This window comes from Pteropus alecto, unplaced genomic scaffold (genome assembly GCF_000325575.1).
Source record: "Pteropus alecto unplaced genomic scaffold, ASM32557v1 scaffold202, whole genome shotgun sequence".
In the NCBI taxonomy this organism is placed as follows: Eukaryota; Metazoa; Chordata; class Mammalia; order Chiroptera; family Pteropodidae; genus Pteropus; species Pteropus alecto.
Window position 1 is genome coordinate 2,301,307 of NW_006432451.1, and position 11,507 is coordinate 2,312,813.

An 11,507-nucleotide genomic window follows, 5' to 3' on the forward strand; every position below is an offset into this window, starting at 1 on the left:
GCCCCCCTTAACTCCATTCATGTTAGGTCTTAGGCAGCGCGTGTGACCAGCAATACCTAAACGACATCTGGAACCCTCTGTGCAAAAAAGTCTAGTGTTCAGCTTTCCTGCCTTGCTGCACAGAAGGCACACAAGGAGAAGGTGGAACCAACACTGAACAAGCCATCTGCAGTAGCCACCACAGAGACAAAATGTCTGAAAGTGCATGGGTTATCTGAATGAGGCGAAGAGAAATTTCTATCTCCTGTCTGAAAACTTTTTCACAGTGGCAGATCACTTTGAAAGCCAACCTATACTTCTTATTTCTATGCTTCTCTTTCATGTATATTTAACATGTTGGGTTTGGGGGTTTTTTAAATCACATTTCCAGTGGTCAGGGTTTTTCCCCTCCTGTGGGAATTTGATGGAGAAATCTCCACTACAACCTTCCCCCTTACCAACTGCACTGCAGTTATGTATCCACCCTGGCCCACTCTCTGGAAGGTGAGCTTCCACTTACCCACTCTTTTGTCACTTTCTTCTAGCAATGACCAAGAAAGAATGCTCCCTCTGCTCTGTATCATTGTCAGTCTTTGCTGAACAAATGTCCAGGGACCAGGAAGTGCTGCTTCAGAGTTCTATCCTCCTTCAGTCACTGGTAACTTGAACTTGCTCATCTCCTTCTAGACTTCCATGGTAATCATAGTCTCCCTCCCTAAAAACAGTTGCTTCACAGACAGAAGATGATAAATGCCCTCTGTGGAAACCAAGGCAAGAGATGTTCCTGGGAGGGACAAGGCAGTTAGATAAACTCACCTCCCCTCTCTGTATCTTTTGATGAACCAAACTTGCTCCCTTTCCTAGTACCCAGCTCTGTGCTTATCTGCCAGCTCCTATTTAAGAGGATACAATGAGTACTCAAAGCTCAATAAATATTTCTTCAATAAATAAATTATAAAACAAATGAATTACTAATAGTGGAATCTCTTTTACCAAGACAGGGCTGTAGGATATACAAATAGATTTGGCTGCAGTAAAACCACAGAATAAATGGCTTCATATAAGGTAGTTTATTTCTCTTTCATTTAACAGTCCATGCATACACAGTGCAGCGTGGAAATGGCAGCTCCACAGCCTCAGCCGTCCAGGCTGCTTTAATTTCTTTGCTCTGACATCTATCAGTATTGCCTTCATCAGCATAGTCCAAGATTGCTTACCAACCTGTTCATATTACACAGTGGAATGGAGGATGGGGAAAGAAAGAGCCTGACTTCTCCATTTAAGGACTCTTCCATTCCATCGGCCAGCCATAGTCACATGGCCTTACCTAGCTGCAAGAAAAGCTGGGATATGTATTGTCTATTTTAGGCAGCCATGTGCCCGGATAAAAATCAGGCATGGGCCACAGTCTAGCAGTCTATGCTCTGAGTGTGTGTGTGTGTGTGTGTGTGTGTGTGTGTGTGTGTGTCAGGGTCCTCTTAGAGGCTGTCTAGTGGTGCTTGGAGTCTCCATCTCACACTTTCTTCTTCAGTTGCAGGAGTAATTAGCAGTCTGGATGGCAAAATACCATCTACCAACACCCCAGCTTCTACCATAATCCCATCAGAGGGAAACTCTGATTGGTCTGTTTCTCTTCTGGTAAAGGTCAAGCGGATTCCTACCCTGGAAGGCTGTCCCTGCCTCTCTCCTCTCTTCTCTGGAGAATCATTTCTAATGAATAGAATTTGGTGGAGTGATAATGTAACCAAATTTCCAAAGTTAGGTCAGAAAAGGAATCGTAGCTTTTGCCTTGTTCTCTCTTGGACGATTAACTCATGGGGAAGCCAGCTGCTAAGTCATGAAGACTCTCAAGCATTCCCATGGAGACATTCATATGCAGAGAAAATGAGGCCTCCTGCCAACAGCCAGGACCAACTTATCAGCCACGTAAGTGACCCACCTTGGAAATGGATCCTCCAGCCCCAGTCAAGCCTTCAGATGACTGCAGTCCTGGCCAAAAACTTGACTGCAACCACAGCTCGACTGAATCGGAACCACCCAGCCAATAGGCCCCTGAATTCCTGTGAGAGATAACAAATGTTTATTGATGTTTTAAATTGCTAAGAGGGAGGGAGCTGGAGGGACACTGCAAGACGAAAAGGTTTTTGCTTCCTGGTTCTAGAGTGCTCAATTTGTAAGTTCTGGCAGTACAAACAGCTTCACCAGTGTCCAGTTCCTGGAGTGGCCAGTAACTCCCAGTGGCTAGCTGCTTCTCCTGGCACTGCCCTCCTTGGGCAGTAGTGTAAGAAAAGTGCCTCTACCTCCTGCAGCTTTTGCAGCTTCTCCAGCTTCCAGTAACTGCTGTACACGTGGCTTCTGCAGCATGAGATTCCCGCAGCACTCACAGGTTCTTTAGCACCAGGGGCCTGCAGTACATGGAGGCCGGCAGCTCCCAGCTGGTAGCCACTTCCCCACACCCAGCTCAGGTAGTTTCATTGTAGAGTGGCTTCGTTATGACACCTCCCATAAAGAGCATCCTAGAGGGCATCCTAGAGGGCATATTTCCAGTAAGTTCCACTGGCATGACACCACAGTGACTTTTCTGCCATTTGGTGAGCCACAGGCTGTGTTCTCCTCAACAAAGTCTAGATTTCAGCCTTGGGGGGTGGGGTATCTCTTTCTTGGGTGCCCTATCCTCAGCCTCAGTCCTGGGGTTAGGGGCTGATCCCATGTCTGCTATTTGTGTATTCTTTAGAGTTCTCTTTACTCCCTACTAATCATTTCATTATATTCCAATCCCCTGTTGCAAAATTTCCCTGTTCAAATTACTGTGTGGTTTCTCTTGATTGGACCCAGATTGATATACTAAGTTTTTCATAATTTGTTACACAGTGACAAATAACCAGTATATAACTTTCTCCATCTCATTACCCACATCCAACTATTTCCACCAGCTAACCGTTATCCGCGCCTACCCAGAGAAGGCTCTTCCTTCAAGGCTTCTACACAGTCAGATATGTATGACCCACTGCAAAAGGAAGAACAAAGCTTATAAGATCCAAGTTTTAATTATTTGCCAAATGCCAAGTGAGAGGTTTAGCTGAGAAGTGCCACAGCAACCACCAAAGGCTGGCATAACTGAAGGAAGCTCCAGGCTGCAATAGATGATACTATAGGACACAGCCCAGTGCAAAGGAGAGAGAAGAACATTGTAGGTAGGGAAAAGTTTGTACCAAAAGCTCAGAGGCAAGACTGGCTCACTCCAGTTTGGCTGGAGATGAGATTTGACATGGTAGGTTAGTGGAAGGCAAGATGACCATACTGTGAATGGCCTTAAATGTAAAGCTACTTCATTTGACGCAATCATGACAAAAGGGGTCCAGGGACCATCTCTGAGAACAAAACTCAACCTGCTTTTGCTATAAGTACATTTATACTTGTCAGATCATGTGACTTAGCTTGGGGGCTAAGGAAGAATTCACTAAGGCAATGGGGAGCCCTTAAAGGTTCTCAAGGATGATGTGATGTATGGTACTAAGATTATTCTGGAGTGTGTAGGGCCGGAAAGGATGGAAACGAGAGTAGGAAAACGACTATGCAAAAGTTCTGATGTAGGGGATAGGTAGCAGCAGAAACTGGAGAACTGGGTAGAAGGGAGATGTTCAGATGGCTGGCTGGAGGTGGAGGGCAGGTACAGTTGGAGGCGTTGCCCAATACTTAGCTGGTGACATGGGAACACAAGGGCACTGGTTGAGAGGTGGGTAGGGTGAGGTTGGCTTTTGACAGCTTTCATTGGGGTGACTGCAGTGTACACAAGTAGCAGGAAGGAGCAGCTTCAGGCCTGAACTCAAGAGAGAGATGAGAGCTGACTTGTCACTCAGAGGTGACAAGTCAGACTTTGGGAGATGATGACGAGGATGGTCCCTTAGTAGGAACTGGCTGTCTCTCATCAATAACCATCCTCCTAGCCCACCCCTACCCACCCAAGCGATGAGGTCCTGGGTCAGGGACAGATCTCAAGTAGTTCAGTCCTAAACTGGCCACTAAAAGCCAGAAACTTTGAGATGTTTTCTCAACTGCCACAGATTCTAGTTATGGTTTTACATTACACAGTCACTCTGGTTTCTAAAGCTAAGTTCTAGTGGCATTTCAGGGTGCTAGTGCCTGTAACCCTGAGATGAGAGGAACTCAGTGCTTTCCAACGACATTTCCAGTGCTAATATTTCATTTTCTCAATGATTTCCTAGCTCCTCAGAGCCAATCTTTAAAGAATACCCTCTTCTGGCAGAACATCGTGCCTTACCTTCATTAATCCCCTTAGAATTTAATCCGCTTAGAATCCTCCCAACAGCCTCATAAGGTAAGTGCTATTATTACTTCATTTTTACAGATGAGGGGACTGAGCCTCCAGTGAATAGGTTGTTCAAGGTCACACAGCTAGTGACAGAGGTGGGATTTACACCAGAGAGTCTGATTCCAATATGCCTGTGGTTCTCTGTCATTAATGCTGGCACCGAATATTTGCAATTCTCCCTTGGACACATGGGAAGATTGTTATCCCCTAGCCCCTTTGGCCAGTGAAATGTGAGAAGAAGTGGTGAGCGTCATTTCTGGTGGAACTTTTAAGAGCCAGTGATGACTGTCACATTTCCTTTTCCTTCTCTAGAAGTCACAGAAACACAATGAAGTGTCACCCTCAGCCTGGGTCCCTGAGAGAAGACAATGTGGAACAAACGTCTGCCCTTCCATCACCACCCCACCGGATGGGCATGTAGTGTGAATAATGACCTTGATCATTTTTAAGCTGCTAAGATTTGGAGGTTGTTCGTTACTGTGGCATAGCCTAGCACATCCTGAGTAACCCAATGCTATACTGTCTCCTGTTGATGATCTTTGGCCTCAGTCCCCAAACCTGCCTTCTCCTTGAAGCTCCCTGAAAGCACTGGCTCCACATTCCAATTTGAAAAGCAGCAAAAGGAGGAACTCTGTCCCCTAAACAAGGAAGTGGGGAAGTGTTTCGGGAGATATGCCCATGCTTTGTCATATTCTAGGGTAGGGGATATGCTAGATGAAATCTCTACCCAGCCCTGAAAAGCCCTGGACAGACACTGCCCCTCAAGCTTCTCTCCCATCCTCATTTTTATTGGTTCTCCTTAATTTTATTCCCCATTAAAGTAGGAATGACTGGCTTGGCAGAAGGAGGGCCGCACTTGCATGTCCTGGGGGCACTGCAGGCTGACTATGACCTTGCAGGCCTGGATCTGAACTTCCTCCTCTGGGTGGATGACCAGGGCAAGCAGCCGGTCTGCCAGTCTTGACTCGTCCCCAAAGAGAGCTTCATGCAGAGACTTTTCATTGTAATGCCATTTCACAGCACGGTAGTGGGGTGTATTCCGGCCCTCACTCAGCCGCTCGGCAAACAGCAGCACCTCAAACAGCAGACTCCCCGGTTGTGTGGCTTGGAACAGGTTCAGGAAGTTGGAGTGTACCTGTGATGGGATGCAAAGAGGATGGAAATGGAATCCAAGGCTAGTTCTAACGTTCTTCCATCTTCCTATAGTCTTGAATCCCCGATATATCTAAGTTTCAGATTCAACTGTAGAATTTTTAAATTTTTCCTTTTGTTATCATCCTCTAACATAATTACATTGCGGTCACAACACACGAGTGACCTGATAATAATACTGATTCTGTGAAATATGACAAACTTTAAAGTTTAATGTGTGTTTAATTTTTATAAATATTTTATGTGCTTGAGAGGAATGAGCATCTTCTAATTAGAGTGTTCTGGGTGTATCTAATGGCTGAAGCTTATTTGTGTTGTTCACAGCAAGTATACCCTTATTAGTTTTAGGTTTTTATCTATTAACTACTGAAAAGAGTAGATAAATTTTTCATATCTTCCACTGTGGTGGTGGATGTGTTAATTTTTCTTTATAATTATTCAGTCATGAGAAAGAAGGAAATCCTGCCATTTGTAACAACATGAATGGACTCTGAGGACATTATGCTAAGTGAGATAAGCCAGACAGAGAAAGACAAATACTACATGATATCACTTTTATTTTTATGTGGAATCTAAAAAAAGAAAAGTCAAACTCATAGAAACAGAGAAAACTGGTTGCCAAGAGCTGGGAGCAGGGGGGAATAGGGAGAGGCTGATAAAAGGGTACAGACTTTCAGCTATAAGATGAATAAAGTCTGAGGCTCTAATGTAACATATAGTGACTATAGTTGATGACACTGTATTATATCATTGAAATGCGCTAAGAGATTAGGACATAAATGTTCTTACCTTCCCCGCTCCCGCCCCCCAAAAAAGATGTGAGGTGATGGATGTGTTAACTAGGTGATGGGAATCCTTCACAACATATAAATATATTCAAATCACCAAAATGTATACTTTAAATATCTTACAATTTTATGTCAATTATACCTCAATAAAACTGAAAAAAAAATCCTTGCATTCCAATTATATTCTATCAAGTATATTCTATATATTTTGAGATTGTTACTAGGATCATATAAGTTTAGAGTTGCTTTATCCTTCTGGACCATTAATTATTATGAAGTGACTTTATCTATTCCTAAAAATGGTTAGAATTTTTACCTAATATCAAAATATCTACATTAACTTTTGTGACCTGTGTTCCTGTTTCTCAGAGTTTAGATAACCACTCAAAGGAGATTCCCCTCCCAACAAAATGGATTCTGACTCTATTGGGATAATAGAAGAGGAAATGGTTTTCAACGTATCTAGCGCAGAGGCAGGAAGAGGAACAAGACAATCTTGTTGGGTCTAAGTCTGTCTGAAGAATCCATGATTCTTCCTTCCCCAATATCTGAGTTGGAATCCATCAGTCCCTCTTCAGTTCCTTTCTTACCTGGCAGTTGAGAATATCATAGAGAAGATCATTCTTCTGTGCCAGGGAGCTCAGCAATCGTATGGCTTGCACCTGAATAAAGGAAATAGGAAAGTGTGAGAAGGCAGGTGAGTCTAGGCCTGAGCAGAGAAGACACAAATCTTTTCTCTTCCCCCTAGATGCTGTTCCAGGGCTGGTCAGGTGGGCAAGGCCTGGGCCATGGTCTTGAGGCACCTGTGCCAGGATATAGTTTGACTGAAGAATCTCCATCAAGGCAGGCATCACCCTTCGCAGCTGTGGATGTGCAAAGTCAGGCAGTGGAAGGTTGTTGAGGAGTCTGAGGCTTGCAATGTGCAGCTCGGAGTCCCAGATGGTGGATATCAGTTCTAGTACCTTGATGGAGTGTTCCTTTGGGGGAGGGGAGAGAGAAGAATCTGCTTTTATTCAAGGATCCCCAACACTGTCTCAGCCTCTGGTTTCACTCTTCACTGCCCCTACCCATGATGCCTGAGCCAAACTCAAGAGACAATTCCCTCTAACGTAAACTCTCAACATTATTTGACCTAGTTAACCACGCCCACATCCTCAAAATTCTTTCTTCGCTTTGCTTCTCTTTCATAGACTTCTTTCCTGATTTTTCAGACCAACTTCCTCAAGTTTGTCTCCACCTCAGACCTCTCCCTGAACTCCAGAGTCATATATTCAGGTGCCAATTCCACTTCTTTTCCAGAATGTTTAATAGACCTCTCAGAGTTAACATGCTCCTGGCCCACAAACTTGCTCCTTCCACCACCTTCCCTGTCTCAACTGTCGGCTTTGTCTTCCTTCCAGATACTCAAGCCAAAAATCTATGGCTTGACTTTCTTTCTCTCGTACCCCTTTTCCAGTCCTTCAGAAAATCCCATTGGCTTTACTTTCAAAACTATCAACAATCAAGCCCCTTCTCACCATCCCCTTTCTAGCACTCTGTTCCAAGTCATTCTCTCTCATCTGATTTCTGCAATAGCCTCCTGTCTCCCTGCTTCCACCCAACCATCCCCCATCTCCAAATCTATTTTTGGAAGAGCAGACATGTTAGACATGTCACTCTTCAGCTCAGGAGTCCCTAGTTCATGGAGGGCAAATGCTAAAGTCCTTACAGTTGCTTCCACAGTCCCCATCACAATGGCCTCTTAGATATTCCTTGAACATGCCAGGTACACACCTATTTTAGGGTATTTGCATAAGCTATTCCCTCCACTTACGATGTTCTTCCTCAAGATATTCATAGCTCACTCTTACCTCCTTCAAGACTTTGCTTTATTGTCACCTCAGCGAGGTCTTTCCTGACCACCTCCTTCTTTAAAACTGCGATACCACTTCCATACTAGCTTTTCTTATCCCCACCCTTATTTCATTTTTCTCCATAGCATGTCACATGCAACACACTTTTAAAAAATTTATTTTGAAATCATTATAAATGCACAGGAAGTTCCAAAAATAGTACAGAGAGGTCCCGAGTGCTCTTCACCCAGTTTCCCTCAATGGTTACAACTTACATAATTACAGTATCAAAACTAGGAAATTGGTATTGGTACAATGTGTGCGTGTAGTTCTGTGTCATTTTATCACATGCGTAGATTCATGTAAACACCACTGCAATCAACAGATTATTCCATCAGAATTGTCTCATCACCACAAAGATCCCCCTTGTGAGATTCCCTATAGTCACACTTGCCCCTAACCACTGGCAACCACTAATCTGCTTTTCATCTCATAATTATGTCACTTGGAGAATGTTATGTAAATGGTATCATGTTTTGTGATAGTCTTGAGTTTTTTCATTCAGTATAATGCCCTTGAACTCCATCCAAATTATTATGTGTAACAAAAGTTCACTCCCTTTTATTACTGAGTAGTGTTCCACGATATAGATTACCAGTTTGTCTAACCATTATCTGTTGAGAGATGTTTTGGTTATTTAATTTTTGACTTTTACAAATGAAGCTCCTATGAACAATTGTGTACAGGTTTTTGTGCAAATTTAAGTTTTCATTTCTCTAAATGCCTGGGAGTGCAACTGTTGGTTTGTGTGGTAAATGTATAGTTTTTTTCAAGAAACTGCCAAATTGTTTTTCCAGAGTGGCTGTCACAACCATTTTACATTCCCATCAGCAACTTATGAGAGACCCAGTTTCTCTACATCTTCAACAGTATTTGGTATTGTCACTAATTTTGAGTTTAGATCATCTAATAGGTGTATGGTTATATCTTATCGTGATCTTAATTTACATTTCCCTAATGACTACTGATGTTAAACATCTTTTCATGTACTTATTTGCAATTTGTATATCTTTTCTAATGAAATATCTCCATGCCTTTTGCCCGCTTTCTCATTGGATTTTTTTAATATTGATTTTTGAAAGCTATTTATAAAATCTAGATGTGAGTTGTCAGATATGTGGTTTGCAAATATTTTCTCCTAGTCTGCAGCCTATCTTTTCTTCATCTTAATAGGGTCTTTCATAAAGCAAATGTTTTTCATTAATTAAGCCCAATTTGTCAATTTTTTCTTTCATAAATCATGCTTTTGGTGTCATTTCTACAGATTCATCATCAAGCCCTAGGTCCCAAAGATTTTTTTTTTTTTTATCTTTTAGATTTTCTCCTTTGAAGCTGCAACACCATCTCTGTATCAGCCTTCCTTACCAACCTTTTATTTAATTTTCTCCATGGCATTTGTCACATGAAACACACTACATACTTCACTTATTTGTATACTGCCTGGCTTGCCCTGCTAGAATAGAATTTCCACTGGATCAGGGATCTTTTCTGTTCTGTTTATTGCTATATCTCCAATGCCTAGCCTTGGTACAAAGTAAGTGCTCAATATATATTTATTGAATGAATAAAAGGATCTTGGCTTCTGAAATGCAAGATTCTTGGACCAAGAAGTATTACCAAAGATAGGTAATCTCACAAGCTGTATCTTTGTGAGCCACATAAGAGGGAGGCAAGAATCCTGGAGTGAGGGCCACAGTATTCCCATTAGACCCTAGCTCTTCCCTGTCCCCACCCCTTACTATCTGCTGAGACCGGAAGGACAGGCAGGAGTTAGCAAGTCTAAAAAGGGATTTCAGGCAGTGAACAGCAGGTCAAAGCCTAGAGAGTGGGAGAGCATGAATGTAAATGTAAATGGCTGGGATTGGGGTGGAGCTGATAGTGCAGTGTATCCTGAGAGCCTTGAGGAAGACAAAGCAGGAGGTGGATGGGATCAGATCCCTCTGGAGAGGGTGGTCTAGTTTAGAGAATAGGAACAAGCTCCATTTTGGATGTCTGGTTAAAGAGCTACTAGGCTGTTAAGTGGAGCTGCTGGTCACAGGTCTGGAAGTCAGGGGAGCCCCCAGGCTGTGGACAGAGACCAGGACAGCACATCTATATAGAAACCGAGGCCAGAGAGTGGCTGCTTTCACCCAGAGAGAGAACAGAGTACAGGTCCTCACAGGATACAGACCTCAAGAGAAAGAAGAAACAGTGGCCAGCTCCATCAGAATCTCCTGGGAGCTTGTGAAAAACACAGCTTCCTCATTACACTGGGCTTTTTGGGTGTGGGGCCCCGAGACCTTCATTTCAACCAGCCCCCCAGGGAATTCTGATACCCTTGAGAATCAGCCGTTGGGAAACTGAGAGGGCCAAGGGATGAAGCAGAGGCAGCAAGACAGAGGCAGAAGACCTAGAGAACTTTTCTCCCCGCAAAAAAGTTTAATGCAAAAAAATTTTAAGTGTGAGAATACCAAAGGTTAGAGAGAAAATAATGCCACAGGAACACTTGTACAAGCCTGGTGGAGGGTGTAAATTGATACAACCTTCCTTGAAAAGTTGGGCCTACCCTTTCACCCAGCCATTTGACTCCTGCATACATAACGTGGAGAAAGTCTCCCACGTCTGCAAGGGAGATGTGTACAAGAATGTTCACAGCACAATGTGCAAACAACTCAAATGCCTACCCATGGGCAGGCAAATGGATAAATAAATTGTAGGTATTCATTAAGTAGAACACTCTAAGCAGTGGAAAAGAAGGAAACAGCTATGCACATCAATATGGATGAATCTTTCAATGTTGAGAGGGAAAAGACAAACCACAGAACACATACTGCATACTTCCAGATACCTGAAGCTTAAAAACATTCCAAACTATATTTTACCTATTCATTTATCGTCTGCCTCGCTCTGCTACAATATAAGATGATGCATGCATACATGGTAAAATACAAAGAAAATCAAGGAACTGATAAACAAAATTCAGGAAAATGATTAGTCGTTAGTAGGAGAAGAGGCTAGGATTGGGGCGGGGCATCTGTGGGCATCCAATCTATTGGTTATGTACTATTTCTCAGCCTGGGTTTCGGTTATACGTGTTTTGTTTTTATTGTTATTCTTTCTACCATACACACATAAAATGTTTGTAAGTTTTAAATACTTTGCTTACTTTTAATTTGGGGGATGGACCATTTGCTACAGAGATGTTTAGAGGTCAAGGGGGGACTTTTTTTTTAGTTTTGCTTTTTAAGGTGTGAGGGAATAGAGCTTGTTGAATACAAATGGGAAAGAGCAGGAAAGGCCATATCAGAGAGGCTCTCAAGAAGGAGGATGGGATCCACGACAGAGGCTAACATGGACCACAGACAGGAAGAAAGCCATTTTTTC

The 11,507-nt window shown here is 43.0% G+C and overlaps 1 protein-coding gene across 2 annotated transcripts in view; it reads right to left on the bottom strand.

Moving 5' to 3' along the window:
* Positions 1-5,079: 5,079 nt before the first annotated feature.
* The window catches only part of ARMC12 (armadillo repeat containing 12), a 12,352-nt gene continuing 5,924 nt past the window's right edge, over positions 5,080-11,507 (bottom strand). Inside the window, exons 4-6 of one of the 2 annotated variants that reach the window (XM_006907329.2) lie at positions 7,056-7,229; positions 6,843-6,914; positions 5,080-5,447 (exon numbers count right to left, since the gene is read on the bottom strand). In XM_006907329.2, coding sequence (XP_006907391.1) covers positions 5,118-5,447; positions 6,843-6,914; positions 7,056-7,229 — 576 coding nt within the window. In that variant the 3' untranslated portion in view covers positions 5,080-5,117. Of the gene's footprint in view, positions 5,448-6,842; positions 7,230-11,507 lie in introns of both variants that reach the window. The other variant, XM_006907328.3, reaches the window with a different exon arrangement.